The sequence below is a fragment of the Elgaria multicarinata genome, chromosome 10 (genome assembly GCF_023053635.1).
Source record: "Elgaria multicarinata webbii isolate HBS135686 ecotype San Diego chromosome 10, rElgMul1.1.pri, whole genome shotgun sequence".
In the NCBI taxonomy this organism is placed as follows: domain Eukaryota; kingdom Metazoa; phylum Chordata; class Lepidosauria; order Squamata; family Anguidae; genus Elgaria; species Elgaria multicarinata.
The window spans coordinates 6,370,413-6,388,746 of record NC_086180.1 but is presented as its reverse complement, the minus strand read 5'-3'; the positions used below and the strand labels follow the sequence as shown (position 1 = coordinate 6,388,746).

The window sequence follows — 18,334 nt, the reverse complement described above, 5'->3', positions numbered from 1 at the left end:
GTGACTTCAACTGAGTCTGAGGCTCAAACTGGAAGACCAGGCCGCAACCACGGCCTGTCCTTCCGCTTTGAGCCTTGGCCTCGGGTGAAGCTGCTGCCGGAACGCGACGGACACAGGTAAGGGGGGAGGAGGGAGGGGGGCTTTATCTGGCACCGGCGCTGTCACTGCAGTCCATGCAGCAACAGCGGAGGAGCCAGGTAAGGGGTCAGGGGGGAAGGGTCTTACCTGAGTCCGTTGCATTCTGGCAGCGGCTTCACCTCAGCCCGAGGACTCAAACTGGAAGGCCTGGTCTTCAGGTTTGAGTCCTCGGGCTCAGTTGAAGCAGCCGCCAAAACGCGACGGACGCAGGTAAGGGGGGAGAAGGGGGGCCTTACTCTGGTGCCGCTACTGCGGAGCTCCGATTCAGAGCAGGCCCGATCCGGAATTTGCGGATCGGATCGAGGGGGTCCATGCACAGCCCTACTAACCAACACATTGTCGAAAGTATCAGAACTCGGTGTAGATTTCTCACCGGAAGCTGTTTTAGGAGCCAGTTGGAATATGGGGTATAAATATAATCAGTAAACATAAATAAATACATGAATTTCTGGGAGTGGCTCAGCTGCGCTCAAGACCCACGTGAGATTTCTGCTGAATAATGTCTTTCAGCATTATTGCAAAGGGTTTTATACTGCAAGTGTGGGAACAGGGATTAAATAATTATCAGCGAGTGACCAGTGTACGGGGAGGGAGGGGGAGGAACACAGATTTATTATGGCATTTTAAGCATCTTAGATGTAAAACGCCCACACCTTTTAAAATATCGCATGGCAACAACCTGGATCCTTCACCATAATTCAAGCCCCAAAACACTGAAGTGGCCTCGAGTCCAGGCAGAAAATTACTTTTAAATCACTTGCAGAAATAATTCAGTGCTCCTCACCACACTTAGAGCTAGCGCAGAGATGGGAAAATGTGTCATCCGAAGATGAGTTGTTGTATTAAAGCCGGACGGCCGTTTGCCAGTTTCTACCGCCGCGGCTTCTCCGCCTCACAGCTACTCTGACTGCTGTCTCTGTCGTCTGTGTGTCACCGCTCAGCCACGTTTCCCACGAGGACAACTTTATTTGCAGATTAGAGTAATGAGCGAATGCATAGCTTCATTGCCTGCGTTTAGCTCGCCGGGGGCTATTTTTGCCTCTGCTTTCGCAGCTCTGTGGCTTTATCAAATTAAATGAAGATTTCCCTCTCATCTGACGCCTAATAGCTGCAACAGAAGGAGACAGCGCTTTTCATCTCACTGTTTGACTTTTGGCTAAAGAAGGAGGCAGGATCGTCTGAAAATTAAAAGCAAACAAGCACATTCTGGATTGTTGCCATTTGCTTATTTCTAGAGTGACCAACGTGTGGGCCACTATCGCGCAAGCAGAAGAGCAATGGCAGATATTGTTCACTGGAACGCTTATCAATCCTAGAGTGTCTCTCTGCTGAACATCACGATTTCCAGAATCTTAGCTTTGTAAATCTAAACTCCCAACAATCATGGTGACTACTGCAGAAGCGTCCACTTTCTCCAATCCTAGCCTAAAGTGAACAAAACTTTGATGCATTATCATCATCTTGTTGTTATTAGTAATTCATTATTGACTTTATTAGTATTTCTAAGATTTGTTAGTCACTCTAGAGCTAATAGCTCCCAGGGCAACATACAATAAAAAAGACAAATAAAACCCAAAGCCATATAAATCAAATCAAAAGCAGAGTAATAAAACAAGAAATTGAAAGCAGCAGAGGCAGAAAAAACATGGATAGTGGAGTCTTAAAAATAAACAAACAAGCCATAAAGCTTATGCCGTTGGTCCCTTGCTTAACATAATGTGCTCACAGCTACATGTATATTATTATTTATAGCACCTATATGTATAAAGCTGCCAACCCTCTCGTGCAGATTTTGTTTCTAACTGACCCCAGAATAGCTGTTTTATAAGGATAGTGTTGTTTTTATGCTTTTTATTTTTTTAAACTTTTTATTGATTTTCAAGTAAGGACAAATACAATAAACACACAGAGTAAAAGAAAACACTCAACAATATAAATGTTCCCACAGCACCACTATAAAAAAGCACGGGTGTTCATTCCTTCAATAAGCACTTGGTACAGAAAAAGATGCAGGTTAAGTTAGAACCTCTGACCAAAAAGATTCCTGAGTCATTGGGGGTCTAGGTTCGCCAGGATTCACATTAATAAATGTGAAAAAGTCCAACCGGTTTTCCACAAATGTGTCTGATGTTATTTCTCCTCTTGCTAACCTGCTATGTTGTGTCAACTTATCATTAATTACGGTTTTTAACTTTTGTAAACTGCCCAGAGAGCTTCGGCATTGGGGCGGTATATAAATGCAATAAATAAACCCTCTTGCCCAGATTTCTACTCATAGTAACGCCACTGCCAGCACATAGACTGGGCCAAATTAAAGAGCAGGTGGACTTCTACGTCAACACATTCTTGGGTGCCCTCTTTCTCTTGCACCATAAGCCAGGCTTTATCACCTGCCAACACAGAACCTGGTGTGCCAAAATGACATGAGAGATGGGGAGGAATCCATTTTAGAGTTGGCACTTAGTGAGGTTTTGCCAACTTGACCCCCCTGGAAGCCAGCTCGAGGATCCCTGAGCTGGCTCGACTTTTTTTATTATTATTTGTGAAAATGGGATTTGCACAAATCGGGATTTGTGTGAATTTGCGGCGGAGACCATTTACGGAAATCGGGATTTGTCTACAATCACGGCTGTAAATAGTGCAATTTGCACAAAATTGCAGGCGTAAATGATTCTTTACACCTGCCTTTTTATGCAAATAGCGCTATTTATGGCCGTGATTTTGCTCAAATCCCAATTTCTGTCAATATTCCCAGCTGCAAATTTGTGCAAATTGCAGCTCGTGGACCAAAAAAAAAAAGGGGGTGCAAACTCTCGCCAGGCGCCCACAGACTGTCTGGCAGTTTGCTCCTCACACACTCCTGAGTCTGGTAAGCAGAGCGTGAATAGGACGTGGGGGGAGTCCGTCCATTCCTAATGTGCACCACCTCGGAAAGGAAAATGAGACACTGGGAGTATCTGATATTAAGGAAGCGATATTAAGGGCTGCACCGCGTGTTAGTTCAAACCAGTCCATTGCCAGCACATCAAGGAAGGATGTGCCATCTGCCTTGTTTGGACTCAGCCTCCATTCAGCACTTCTACACCCAACTACGGCTAGGAATCCACAGGATTTCGGTTAAATGACAAATACCATCTTTCTTCAATTCTAAGATGCACTTTTTCCCCTAAATAAACAGCTCTAAAAATGGAGTGTGTCTTAGAATCGATGGCGTCTTAGAATCGAAGCAATATGGTAGATGCAAAAAGACTCTATCCTATTAAAAAAGGGTCTGAAACATCCATTCTGTCTAGCTTTATTGCTTTTAGAAAGCTGAGCAAGCAGGGCTTTTTAAGATTGCTTTGCAGGCTGATTGGGGCCTACAGTGCGCCCCGTGCAGCTCCGGCCCTCGTCAGCCGCGCCAGGAAGACACGCGGCTCCAAGAGTCAGGAGGCTCACCCCCCCCAAGCACCGGGTCCCCCTCCAGCCGCCGCGCTGGGAAGCGTGCGTCCCGCCTGAACTCCGTCCAGTTCTGGGTTCCACAATTCAAGAAGGACGCAGACAAGCTGGAACGTGTTCAGAGGAGGGCAACCAGGATGATCAGGGGTCTGGAAACAAAGCCCTATGAAGAGAGACTGAGACAACTGGGCATGTTTAGCCTGGAAAAGAAGAGATTGAGGGAAGACATGATAGCACTCTTCAAATACTTAAAAGGTTGTCACACAGAGGAGGGCCGGGATCTCTTCTCAGTCATCCCAGAGTGCAGGACACGGAATAACGGGCTCAAGTTAAAGGAAGCCAGATTCCAGCTGGACATCAGGAAAAACTTCCTGACTGTTAGAGCAGTACGACAATGGAACCAGTTACCTAGGGAGGTTGTGGGCTCTCCCACCCTAGAGGCCTTCAAGGGGCAGCTGGACAACCATCTGTCAGGGATGCTTTAGGGTAGATTCCTGCATTGAGCAGGGGGTTGGACTCGATGGCCTTGTAGGCCCCTTCCAACTCTGCTATTCTATGATTCTATGATCCTCTAGAGCCAGGATGGGTGCTGTCTTTTTATTTTATAGTTGCACTTTTAATGGTGTTCTACGGATCTGTTTTTACATTATGAAGATCTTGTTTTTAACCTGTTTTTTTATCACTAGTCACTTTGGGCAGGAATGTGGTATATAAACCAGATAAATAAATAAAATACACATTTGGAGGATGTCAAGGATGCTGTGGGAGACTGGGGTAAGGAAGAGGGAACATTAGAACCAAATCAGGGTTTGGAAACCTGCTAGTCTCCAGATGCTTTGGATGACAACTCCTGCAATCCTGACCAATGGCCATGTCTACTAGGAACGATGGGAGTTGTAGTACAAATACTCAGGAGGACACCAGCTTGCCCCTCACCCCCTGCTCTAGCTGAAGGTCCAGAGGTGACTTTATGGAGAAGAAATAGAGGGTGTTTTCTTGGGCAGGCTTTCAGAGATGTTACCATTCGGCGCATTCTTTAATGCCAGTGACGGTTATGCAAAAATTCAGTGGAACATTCCAAGAGAATGTGCACATCTTAAACAGAGACCGTACCAAAGAGCAACCCGGGGGGGGGGGGGGAAGGGGGAGGGGGGAAGAGAAAGCTAAAGTGAAGTCATCTATATTTGCAAGTCCCTTTCTGAAGATATAATAAAATCTGTTCTCTGAAGAAATCTACACCCGTGGTAGCGTTTTCCCCAGATGGGCTAAGGAAGACAAGCTTTGCGGCAAAGTTGAATTTTCGCGCTTTGGCAGGGAGGCTTTAAACAAGATCTTAAGAGGTTTGCCGTTCGGCTTTCGTGCTGCAACCGAAACAATCCTCTTGTCCGTTTTCCAATCGATGAATGCAACCCTCTCGCAAACGCAGAGCGATGGCCTCTTTCCATGCTGAACCGTTCCTTGGTCGATAACAGAGCTGATAAGAGCATTTTTTTAAAAAAATGGAGCAGTTCTGCTCTCATTAAAATGTGCCAGAAGAGAGAATGTCTTGCAAAACCCCAATGAGTGGAAGATGCATTCTGCAAACTTTCCCTCCCTTTTCGTAAAGGGTCTTAAAAAACAGAGACGAGTGCTTATTTCACCCGACACGTTGCAAGTGCCCTTTAAAATGTTTGCCTTTTATGCCCTGCGTTTATAACTGTTAAGACAAAATTATACACTGTCCCCACAGGGAACACCCGTCACTGTGTTATTAAAAAGCTTTTCTACATTCAGGAATAAGATACGGCGAAATGCCTGCATAAGAGCCATCACTGCTGCTGCTATCCGAGAATACTGCACACACCCCAAACACATACACACAATTAATCCCAGCACACAAAAGCATTGCCGTGGGACACAGTGTAGAAAACTGTCCACAGTAATACGAGGCACCTTTGGGGGAAAGTTTCGTTTCTTGGGCCCTGCTTACTCTAGGAAGAAGCATTACTCAGAAGCTGCATTACTCAGTCCGAAGGGAATATATGAATTGGTGGCAGGCCTACCATGTGCATCTAATTAATCAGAACAATTAATCAGAACATAAAAATAAAATCACCCACAGCAGAGTGTGGGAAGAAGGGAAGGAAACCAAAACAGGTATGGTATGAATCTCTCTGGCAAAGGCCTTCTGGGAGGTAGGTTTGTATGAGGACAGCGGCCCCTTCCTTATTGCAGCATTGCCAGTTTCTTCTAGCAAATTCTTCTTTGAGAGTTGAACATTCCCAATTTCTGAGGCTTATCCTGAGTCTAGGAATCTTTATTTCCTCCCAAAGTTCTGAGCGAATCACCAGAAGAACTCTGAGATACAAGGGCATTAGGGGGACACCACCTTCCATTAGCTTTAATCCCGACTTTTCCTGTGGTCTTGGGGTCGTCCTGAGACCGTGGGATGTGTGAAAGGTTCGGGGGAGAGAATGGGCTCTGTTACTCGAGTGCCACAGCAGCTGGCGGGCCTGGGCTATTAAGATTTCCTAGTGGGCTAGTTTTATTTCTTCAGCGTAATGCTGACAGCTACCTATTAAAAGCACCACTGCCCTGGGAAACGTTCTACTGCACATTGAATAATTTCAGGATATGAACTCCACAGCATACAGCCTAAACATGGGATTGAGTTGTCATAGGGATGTCGCAAGCACACAACGGAGTCCAGATGTCCGATGGACACACACACACGCATCTGCGCACCCACCCACCCGGGACTCAGCCAGGCGCACTTGGTGCACGCATGGACCTGCGATCTAGAGGCCTCTATGAGCGCTCGGCAGCCGCCCGCCCTCGCTGCCAAAACTGTGCAAACCCCGCCCCCCGGCATCAATGGGGCCTTTACAGCTTCCACTGACGTAACGGGGGGACTGAGTAATTTCAAGTGCCCCTGGAAATTGCACACTTCCCTCCGCTGTGTCAACGGAGGCTGTAAAAGCCCCACTGATGGGGGAGTGCGCAATTTCAGCAGCAGGTCTGGGCAGATCCCGAACACTCACTGGGCCAAGCCGAGCCTCTAAGACGTTGTTCCATCTTAGCGTAGTGCTCTACAAAAGCCTCTTCTGTGTTGAGCCAGGTGCCAGGAGAGGGGTCCTCTCCCCCTGTATAACCCAGTTTGCCAGCCACTGCGGTAAGCAACAAACAGGAATGGTTCAGCTCACAGGAGAATTCTTCTAGCAATACAATAAGGCTCAGATGCTTGTTCCCCACCTCGATCCAAACAGAGAGGCGGGTAAGTAAATAAAAAATATGATGATGATGATGATGATGATGATGCAATACAGGACCAGGACAATTTAGTCTATAAGAACTTAAAAAGTGCCCTGCTGGATCAGACCAAGGCTCCATCTAGTCCAGCATTCTGTTCACACAGTGGCCAACCAGTCATGGGCCAGGGATGAACAAAGCAGGACATGTGCAACAGCACCCTCCCGCCCATGTTCCCCAGCAACTGGTGCACACAGGCGTACTGCCTCGAATACTGGAGATAACACACAACCATCAGGGCTAGTAGCCTTTGACAACCTTCTCCTTCAGGAATTTATCCAACCCCCTTTTATAGCCCTCCAAACGGGTGGCCATCACTACATCTCGTGGTGATAGTGAGTTCCATACTATCAGGTTCCTCGTGCAACTGGCACCACCATAAGCCATCCCATCATGCTTCAGCAAAGGAAGACGAGATGGAAAGGAAGACCATTCTACCAGCCCTGCTGAAAAACCACTCCCCCCACCCCCACCCCACTTTTGTGTCATGTTCTTTTAGATTGCAACGCTGCAGGCAGGGACTGTGTCATTTTTATTGATTGTACGTAAGCCACACCGGGAGCCTTTTCGGCTCAAGAGCAGGATAAATGTGTTTTCAACAAGCACTACATTTCAACAGGTTTCAACGGAACACGCTGTACTTACATGATACAAAGCCAGGACTGCTGATACTGTACCCCGGTGACTGTCGCTGTGACACCCTGAATTGTATCCGACAAGAGGTGAACTGCCCAAAAAAGAAGACACTTTGAATTATATTCCAGAACTCCCACGTAAGGAATCCCATCTTCATCCGCCCATCGTGCGCCTGGAAACTATTGTCTAAGGCTTTGAACAGGACAGACTGCTCTTGCATTCTCTCAGTTGCTGAACAACCTGGCGCAGAAGATGAAAGAATTTATTTATTTTTTAAAAAAAATAGTAGTTACAAATCAATGAAACACTATTCTTGGAAAACCTACTTCAGTCTCAAGGTGTGACTTCCCACCCTCTTACATGAAAGGAAGGAAGGAAGGAAGGAAGGAAGGAAGGAAGGAAGGGAGGGGGGCACGTCTACACCATACGGTGTAGAGCAGCGGTTCTCAACCTGTGGGTCGGGACCCCTTTGGGGGTCGAACGACCCTTTCACAGGGGTCGCCTGAGACCATTGGAAAACACATATTTCCGATGGTCTTAGGAAACTGTATTGACTGAACTGTGTCATGTATCATCTTTTGTATTATTAAAGCTATTGTTATGTATTATTTTCATTAGCAAACCATCCCATGACAATGGATCGTGCAGAGAAGAACGAAAATAATTTTATGGTTGGGGGTCACCACATCATGAGGAACTGTATTAAAGGGTCGCGGCATTAGGAAGGTTGAGAACCACTGGTGTAGAGGAAGGGAGGTGGAACGATCCCGGACTTACATGCTTCCGGGATCGTCGCAGGGTGGGAGGAAGAGGATGTCATGCCTGCCATTTTGTTTTTATGAGAAAAGAGCGCAGAAGCGCTCCTGTACAAAAGTGGGGTTTTTTTAAAAAAAAAATCCAGCTCCGCCCACCCCACCCCCTATGGGCACAGAGCTCCGTGCCCACGTCCTGGCTCCTTGCAGTTACTCGCGAGGAGCCAGGACGAAAACGGGATGCCCAGCCACATGTCCCGTGGTCTCGGGATCATCCCGGGACCACGGGAAAAGTCAGGATAGAAGAGTAGGGCGATATCCTGGGGATCCTGCCCCCGGGATCCCCTGCGCATCATGTGGACGCACAGGGACGATCCAAAACCGACCCCGGGATATCGCCCCGTCTAGCCATGCCCAGAGAAAGAGAGAGGATGGTTAATGTGCTGGAGATGCTTTGGTAGGTTTCCTTAGGAAGGCAGGTTTTTGTTCTTCTTGCTCTGTAGAAGACTTTGCAATTTCATGCTCAACTGAGATATGGAAAAAACAGTCAAGCGTACCTTGGATCAAAGCCACAAGTTTTCAAAGAAGGGAGCGACCTGTAATATGTTGAGGAATGCACGGGGAGAGAAGAAGCTGAGCACTAACCCAGTCATAAACTAAGCCTAGTTTATAAAAAGAATTAAAAAACAACAACAACACAGCAACCCATAAACTAGTTTAAGACCGGAAATAATCTCATATTGACTCTACAAAGCCAGGAAATTGGAAGATGAGTGGCCGCCTTACTAGACATATGCTGTGATCAGTGAAGATGTTGTGCAATGTCACAACGGCTCAGTTCAGACAACATGTTAGTCAACGCCGTGTGGAAGCTCACTGAAAGTTTGAGTTCCTAGAGGGTAGTCCCCACACAACATATTCTAACTCCACCGTTGTGTGACTGCCGGCTACCGTGGAGTTGAGTAAAATCCATTGCAATGTTTGATTGACAGTTCCTCTGCCCTCTCTCCTGCCCCGGCCCTCCTGATGGTATCCCATCAGCCATTGCTGGGAAAAAAAAAACCAATCCCAGCGGCTCTCCTACAGCGGCACTCACTCCTTTCGCCGCTCTTGCCAGGGAAATTCTGTAGCCAGTGGGAAAAGTCAACTCAACGCAACGGGAAACTCCACGGAGCCCTCCACACAACACGCAACACAAAGGTTGTGCAGGAACTCTCCTCTGCCCAGCGTGGATATTCTGCGTGGAGCGATTTCCCCCCCCCCAAAAAAAACGCCACTGCTGCGTGGAGTTTTCCCGCCAGACAACACATTTCTCAATGGTGGTGTAGAAACGGCGCCATGGAGTTCTAAAACCACCATTGAGAAACGTGTTGTCTGAACTGAGCCACTTGTGCTTGTTTACAACTTACCCTCCAGGCATCTACACCTTCCCTTGGTCTTTCAGGCCCAAATCCAGACGGGGAGTGCCTGGGACCAGGGTAGATGCCGCAAAGATCATCTTCTTGGCTCGCCGCTCTGACCATGTTACTCCGCTTCTGAAATCTCTTCATTGGCTTCCAATTCACTTCAGAATCCAATATAAACTTCTCCTGTTAACTTTCAAAGCTTTTCACGGTCTAGCTCCTTCCTATCTCTCCTCTCTCATCTCACACTATTGCCCCGCTCGTGCTCTTCGCTCCTCTGATGCCATGTTTCTCGCCTGCCCAAGGGCCTCTACTTCCCTTGCTCGGCTCCGTCCATTTTCTTCTGCTGCCCCTTACGCCTGGAACGCTCTTCCAGAACATTTGAGAACTACAAGTTCAATCGCAGCTTTTAAAGCTCAACTAAAAACTTTTCTTTTTCCTAAAGCTTTTAAAACTTGATGTTGTGCAGACTTTATACTGTTAGTTTTACCCTACCCTGTGCCTGCTCACCCTACCCTGTGCCTGTTGGCATTCTCTTCCCCTCCTTATTGTTTTACTATGATTTTATTAGATTGTAAGCCTATGCGGCAGAGTCTTGCTATTTACTGTTTTACTCTGTACAGCACCATGTACATTGATGGTGCTATATAAATAAATAAATAAATAAATAAATAAATAATGATAATAATAATAACAGCATAAGCAAGCACCATTTCTGACATTGCACAAGATCATTACAGATCACAGGATGTGTCTGGGAAGTCATCCGCCTCAGCTTCCAATTTCCTGGCTTTGTGGAGCCAACATGAAATAGCCTTCGCTCTGAGGCTAAACTGGCACGTTTTTTGATAACTGAATTCCCCTGGTTTTTAAAAAGGAAATTTAGCATTAATGCTGGCAATCCCACCCTCTCCCTAATGTCTTTGAAACTGCTTTCTTGCAAGTCAACCCATATGATATATGGAATTAGCTGACGGTTATTATTCCATTTCACTTAACCTTTTTTTTAGGTGTACACCACAAACAGGCCATTTTTTGCTAATTTGAACAAATCAAAAGCTTAATAGCAGGGCAACGCTTTTATTAGGAATAACCCGAAGTCACAAAGTAGGGAGTAGGCTTTTGAGTTATGCAGGCAGCTTCTTTGTGCTGATTATATATATATATATATATATATATATATATATATAAATAAGGGTTTATTCAAACCCGCTCCTGCAGTTCATAATGAAAAGTGTGGGTGGCAAACTGAGGCAGCAATTCTGTTCTGCTTGACTAGACACTAACTCCCATTAAACAAATACAACTTACATTTGAGTAAGAAAATTTGGGGCGGAGGTGGCTCGCTCCAGAAACCTGACCAACCCTGTCAGTAGGTTTTATTTCTGAGTCACCTGCATAGGAGTATAGTTTTTACTAGCTGCAGTTCCAACCTCCCATTGCTTTTCCCAAAGGCATCGGGCCAACTTCTGAGTAAGTGTGTTTACATCAAGACTTTGGTAGCTTTGCCTCCTCCTTCTTTCTCCTCCCTTCAATGTTCTGTCAGGCACGAAGTCCGCAGGTGCCATTTGCCACCTGTCCTGCCATGTACACATCTTCATGGAAGACTTTTTGATTGAGCCAGTGTAATATACACTTTGTTGCACAAAGCGGTGTGGCATGGACTAGTGTAGTGCATAAAGAGGCAGAAGCACAGGCAGAGGTCCACCCAGGGCTGGCCGGGGGCTGGGGGGAAGGGGGGCAGTGGAGTCAGTTGGCATGGGCCTACGATTTTGAGGAGGCCTACTCCAAGTCCCCCTGGTAGAGGCAAACGGGGACCCTTTGGTAAAGATTTGTTACGAATTTGCTTGATTTTTCTGTTGTTGAGGATGAATTTGCCCAAAGAAAAGCACGTAAAGCATTCCTGAATGTGAAGAAGTGATGTCTTATATACATCTTGAATAAAAGTGCTTGCCATTACCTTTTTTACAAATCGTTCTAGTTCCTATGTATTTCGAACTGATTAAAAAATACTTAATGAGCAGTTTGAAATGGGGCCTACATTTCCCATCTGGCATGGGCCTATGACCAGCTTTGCCCGGCCCTGGGTCCACCCCTGTCACCCCTTATCCCAGACTCATAGCTAAGGTGGAATGGGTCCCAGGTAGGGTGGCCACTTACGAAACACCCCAAATGAGGGAATACATCACACGGACACCCTACCCCACAAAAAGAAAAGAAAACAGGACATTGGTTTGGGTAAAGAACATAAGAAGAGCCGAGCTGGACCAGACCAAGTCTCTATTTAGTCCATCACTTGGTTCACACAGTGGCATACAAGCCGCCCATGGGAAACCCACCAGCAGGACGTGAGTGCAACAGCACCCTCCTGCCCATGTTCCCCAGCAACTGGTGTACATAGGCTTACTGCAAATTGCAAATTAGCATATGCAATTATTATGCAAACAGGTGCCCTCTTTTTTTGTGGCGACCCAATTCTTTCTTTCTTTCTTTCTTTATTTATTTGTTGCATTTATATACCGCCCCATAGCCGAAGCTCTCCGGGCGCTTTACAAAAGTTAAAAACAGTGGACATTAAAAACGTATACAAACATCAGAAGTGCCCTGATGCTGGATCAGACCAAGGGTCCATCTAGTCCAGCACTCCGTTCCCACAGTGGCCAGCCAGGGACCTACAAGCAGGACATGAGTGCAACAGCACCCTCCCACCCATGTTCCACAGCAACTAGTGTATACAGGCTTACTGCTTCTGCTACTGGAGGTAACACCTAGCCATCAGGGCTAGTAGCCATTGATAGCCTTCGCCTCCAGGAATTTATCCAACCCCCTTTTAAAGCCGTCCAAATGGGTGGCCATTACTCCATCTTGTACTAGCGAATTCCATAGTTCAGTTACGTGCTGTGTGACATTTGCATATGCTAAATTAAATGTATAGATGAAAATGTAGAAGAAATTATTGCAATATCAATAGAGACACCGTACACCTGTAATCAGGTGACCTGTGCACCTGCCTGTTCAGACACAAAGGTGTCCGCTGTTGATGGGCAACAATTCTTATGGCTTGTTACGGATGAACTGGACTTATTTATTTATTTATTTATTTAAGTATTTTTATGCCGCCATTCAGCCAAAAAAGGCTCTCATGGCGGCTTACAAAAGTATTTCTTGACAGTCCCTGCCCACAGGCTTACAATCTAAAAGACATGACACAAAAGGAAAGGGGATTGGGAGGGAGGAGGAGGAGGGGGAAAAGGAAAGCAAATTCAGGCACTACAATCTTAGTTGGAAAAGTTCAGCAGTTACAGGGGACAGCAGGAGGGAGGGGGCTCTCAGCTGGAGCTGGACCCAGGCACGGTGGAGAGGTGCCTGGCTGCTGCTTCCTCCCTCATGGTGGCCTCTGCAGTGGCAGTTGGTAGCAGGAGGGAGGGGGCTCTCAGCTGGAGCTGGACCCAGGCACGGTGGAGAGGTGCCTGGCTGCTGCTTCCTCCCTCATGGTGGCTTGGACCAGAAGGGTTTTCAGAGAGAGAAAATCTACAAATAGAAGACGGTTCTCTCATAGCTCTTCAAACAGAGGACGGTCCTCTGTAAAAGAGGACACATGTCTCGGGTTAAAACGAAAACAAAAAATCAAAATGACCCCTCCATGTTTACAGTCTCCCGGGCTATTTGCTGATGTTCAAGCATCCTTACGAGACTTATAGAGCGAAGGGTGTTCTCTTAAGCTTCAATTTTCTCTTGGAGAATCACCAAGAAAGACCATACTGCTCAGGCACCACCACGAACAACAGGCAGCTATTCAACAGTTCGGCCAACAAGTGCCCGCTAAGAAGGACAACAGGTGGCTCTATGCATTCGTTCTTTATTCTGGAAGGACTTAGACCCATGTGTGCTTGTGCGTCAAGTCAAAGACTCACCCATAAACAGTTGCATTAAGATCTTAAGACGCTGCATGGGACTGAACTTCACCAGCCTTCCCCAACCTGTCTCCATCTAGATGGGTTGGAATGCAGCTCCCAGAATTCCCAGCCAGCATGGCCTGGCTGGGAATTCTGAGAGCTGCAGTCCAACCCATCTGGACAGAGGCAGGATGGGGAAGGTTGAACTATACTAATATGAAGTTCAAGGCAACTGTGGAATAATGGCCAAAGGCAGCAAGGTCATGAGAAAGTCACTCTGCCCAATCTTCACAACTCTCAGCTGAGACGCAAGGGAAGAACTGTCATGCATCTTACCATTCCCTTCCCTGGGGGTCCCTGAATCGGTGAATAAAGTGCTCATGATTTTGTCAAAGTTGCAGCTTGGCTCCGCATTGTCAGAGTCCTCGGCAAAGTGTTTCAACATCTCCCGCAGGACGTCGTCCAGGGAGGTTGCCGTCTCATCCAGGATGATGCTGGCTCTGGCCAGGAACCCATCGAGGTCACGGTGAGCTCTGACTTCCTCCTCAAAATTCTTTAATTTTAGGTACTGCAATAGAAAGAGGACAAGGCAAGAATGTAAGAACACGAAAATGGATCAGACCAAGGATCAGACCAAGGGAAAATGGATCAGACCAAGGGTCCATGTGGTCCAGCACCCCGTTCACACAGTGGCCAACTAGTGTTGACCAGGAAACCATAAGCAGGACACGGGTGCAACGGCACCCTCTTAAGAATATTTCCCAAAGGTCTACCTGGGTGGTACAAGCAGCAACAGAGGAAAACTTTGATTTCCTCATTCATGGTGAATTCTACCATTATGTGTTGCTAACATCATTAATGCTTTCTTGCTTTCCATAAAGAGGTTCCATTTTGGGGTGCCTTGCAGGCCGTTTTACACGGGCATGTTTCCTGCTTGCTCACTCCCTTGATGTTTCATGACTCGCCTGGAACAACACCACATTTCATTATTTATTTACTTATTTACTTATTTATCTTCCTATATATGCCTTTCTGAAACCAACCCAGGCACTTGTCAGGATCAAGCTCATTCTCCCTATTGCAAGGGACTGGGGGCAGATATTCCACTATGAAACCGGTATGAAAGAGGTATATAAAAGGCAGGAGCCACACAACTGCTTTGTAGTGGTATTGAGGTGCACTGACAACTGTTGGGGCCCATGACACAGACCACATACCGCTTTCATACCACTTTCATAGTGTTACATCCTGCTTGGTGTAGATGCGTCATAGGGCCCAACAGTTGTCAGTGCACTTCAATACCACTATAAAGCGGTAGTGTAGATCCTGCAGTGCGCTTCAATGCCGCTATAAAGCAGTAGTGTGGCTCCTGCCTTTTATATACCGCTTTTATAGTGGAATATCCTGCTTGAGCCCTGGGTTTCACAGCCTCAATCGGATTCGGAAGCTGAAAAAGCAGAAGCAGATGTATGCCAAGACGTGGAGGAGGAACTTCTCCAAGACTCTTCAGGAGTCCAGGAGGAATCTTCCCAGGAGCTTATCGGACAGAATTCCCAAGCTCAGAGAACACCCTCCCCTCCCTGGGAATTCAGTATCTATCAGAGGGGGAGGGAGCATCAGAACTGACAAACCCAAGAATTCGCTGCAGGGTTAAGAGGGCAGAGCTCAGAGGAGGTGGGAGGCGGTCTGCGAGGCTGGCCACTCAGCAGAGGCTTCACCTTCAAGACCCACCCTGGGACCACCCTGAGTCTGTTGAGCGCTGTGGGGAAACTGTCCATTGAGTTGATAGGCAACCTCCTTGAATTATTAAGTTCATTTAGCTTAGAGGATACCTCCTAGCTTTCACACCCCCTTCAGGTGTGAAGAGACGTCTATTTACCGAATAAAGCTTTGTGGATTGCACGGCAGACCTCTTTAATGTCTCACGTCTTGGTGGGAGACCTTGAAATCATGAGAGCACTTTACAAAAAGTTCAGAAAATAAAGACCAGAATCAAATAAAAACCACAACAGAGTAAACATTTAAAACAACCTTAAAAACCACAATAATTTAAAAAGCAAAGTTAAAGAGATGGGTCTTGAATGCAGAGAAAGCAGGGGCTAGTCATGACTCCAGCAGGTGTGTATTTCTGAATTTGGGAGCTGCACAGGATAAAGGCCCTTTCCTGGATCCCGACAAGCGGGCCTCTTGATGTGAGGAAAGGGCCTCTCCAGGTGATTTTAATAATCAAACAGGTTCATACCAACATAGGAGTCCGTCGGATAGCCAGGCCCTAAAGCTAGATAGAGCTTTAATAGTTAAAACCAACAACCTGGGGGGGGAGGAGCCAGCGTGCCAATGGAGTAATAAGGAAAAAAAAGAACTGCCGATGGACCGGTAGGTTTTTAAGCCTTATCATCTAATTATCTGGGCTGGAAATAGTGAAGAACGGTGAAGATTGAATGGGAAACTTTGAGCTACAGAATGGGATTTAAAAGATTAAAGTATTTTGCTGCTTAACGAGTGTATTTGAAGTGGAAGGAAGGTGGCTAGTGGAGAAGTAGCCCCTCCTTGAACTGTTAAGAGCGGCTGTATAAGGAATCTCCCAGACGGAGAGCTTATCTTGAAAGGAATTTTAATTGCAGAGCCATCGTCAGGAGAGATTGATTAATAGCCACCTTTTCAGTAGCAAGTAATAAATCTCGTTAAGCACGGCAGTAAAACCCTTCTGAGCTCGCTGTTTGTTGGATTTGAAAGCAAAACTAATTAGCAGCAGCAGTATTTACAAGCCTATGCCACCCAAAAAAACTGCCCCGGTGGTGAAGCCACGCTGGGTTCAATACGCGTCCAACAATACCATTAAAAGACCTCAAAGAGTTGTTGATCCAGAGCTGGAGACGGAAGAAAAACAAGAAGAATCTGTAATAACGACAAAGGAGTTGAAGATGGCTGCCGGAGCTGGCGTAGAGCCAGCAGGGCAAGGGGAAATGGTGGATCAAATTTCAGCTATGTTGAGAAGTCTTAAAGCTGAACTATTTATGAAAATTGAAACGGAAATTGACAAAAATAATAAGAGGGTGGATAAGCTGGCTGCAGAAATGGCTATAAGAGACAATCAACTAGGCTTTTTGAAGACAGAGGTTGATCAAGTGAAAAATCAAGTTAAAGAAATTAAGAAGACTCAAAATGATCAAGAGGTGAAATTTAAAGATCTAGATAAGAGACTGATTGTTATGGAAGATAACGCACGAAGAGTAAACGTTCGCGTTCGTTATATGGTGGAGAAGAAAGGGGAGGACCTCAGGAAGAATATTCTAAGCTGGTTTAAAGAACTAGTCCCAACCCTGCAATTAGCTGAAGAAGATGTGGAGCGTGCTCACAGGGTAGGGGGTTTCAGAAGTGGTGCACCCCCCAGAGATGTTTTGGTGAAATTTTTAAGCTATCACAAGAAAGAGCAATTGATGAAAGAATTAAGAGCATTGGGTGAGCTGAAGTTCCAAGGAGCATCAGTGCAGGTCTTTAATGATCTGTGCCAACAGACTTTGGAATGGAGACGCAGTGTCAAGATCATAACGGAGGAATTGAAAAAGAAGAAAATTCTTTATGCATGGGGATATCCGATTTTCCTGCGTTTCTCATACAACGGGGAAAATCATAGGGTTTTCTCCGCCCAGCAAGGCATGGAGCTTCTTGAGAGCTTAGGTTTGGGTCCTCAAAGAGATGCTGGTGGCGGTGCAAAAAGCGGTGATGAAGAAGAAAGAGGAGCAGTTGGGGGGGTGGTGTAGATGGTTAATATAGCGATGATAAGAAATATATTAATTAGTTCCTGCTGGCTCTGGGTTCCTGGCTTCTTTCCCCCCCCCCCAAAGGGTAAAAAAAAAATGGCGGAAGTATTAGACTTCCGGGTATATATTGGGGGGAAAAGTGATGGGAGGGAAGGGGGAAGTGGGGTGGGAGGGAAGGGTATGTTAGAGGTGTTGTATGTATATGTGTGTATGTTATGTTTTCAACACGATCGGGATCGAATAGAAGATCAGAGAGATGAATATGGATAAGAAGTTAAGGATCTCAACGCTCAATGTCAAAGGTCTGGGGGCAGTCGTAAAAAGGAGAAGGATTGAACAATTGTTAAACAAGGATGGTTCTGATATGATATTTCTGCAAGAGACTCATCAAATTAAGGAGAAAAAGAACGTTATTCGATTGAGATGGCCAGTCTATTATGAAGTATCGTTGGGGACATCAAAAAAAAAGGGAGTGGCCATTTTGATTTCAAAAAGAACTGGGTTTATGATGGAGGATATTAAAAAAGATGAGAATGGGAGATACCTCATGATTAAAGGTAAACTGGAGGGGGAAAAATATACTTTGATTAACATGTATGCACCAAATAATAAACAAAAAGAATTTTATGAGGAGGTATTAAGAGAGATGGAAGAATTCAAGGAGGGGTATGTAATTATGGCGGGAGATTTTAACATGGTTATGGACAATAGAGTAGATAGGTCAAATCCCTCTGAAGCAGAAAAGAGAAACAATGTTACTATTTTAAGCAAATTAATTAAAGAGAAGGATTTTGTTGATTCTTGGAGAGTTCTCAGAGGGGCAGACCCAGGATTCACGTTTTATTCTTCAGTCCATCATACATACTCCAGAATTGATCATATTTTTGTATCTAGAGATTTTGTAACCAAGACATGTAGAATGGAATTAGGGACAATCAAGGTATCGGATCATGCACTGGTAAGCTTAGTTTTTGCAGTTAGTAAGGAATATAAAGAAGCATTAAGGTGGAGATTGAATA

General features: G+C 45.9%; 1 protein-coding gene across 1 annotated transcript in view; it reads right to left on the bottom strand.

Moving 5' to 3' along the window:
- Positions 1-18,334, bottom strand: part of SLC4A11 (solute carrier family 4 member 11) — a 138,724-nt gene that overhangs the window by 92,273 nt on the left and 28,117 nt on the right. Inside the window, exons 4-5 of the mRNA XM_063136068.1 lie at positions 13,888-14,119; positions 7,510-7,591 (exon numbers count right to left, since the gene is read on the bottom strand). Of these exons, the coding sequence (XP_062992138.1) occupies positions 7,510-7,591; positions 13,888-14,119 (314 nt within the window). The remainder of the gene's footprint in view (positions 1-7,509; positions 7,592-13,887; positions 14,120-18,334) is intronic.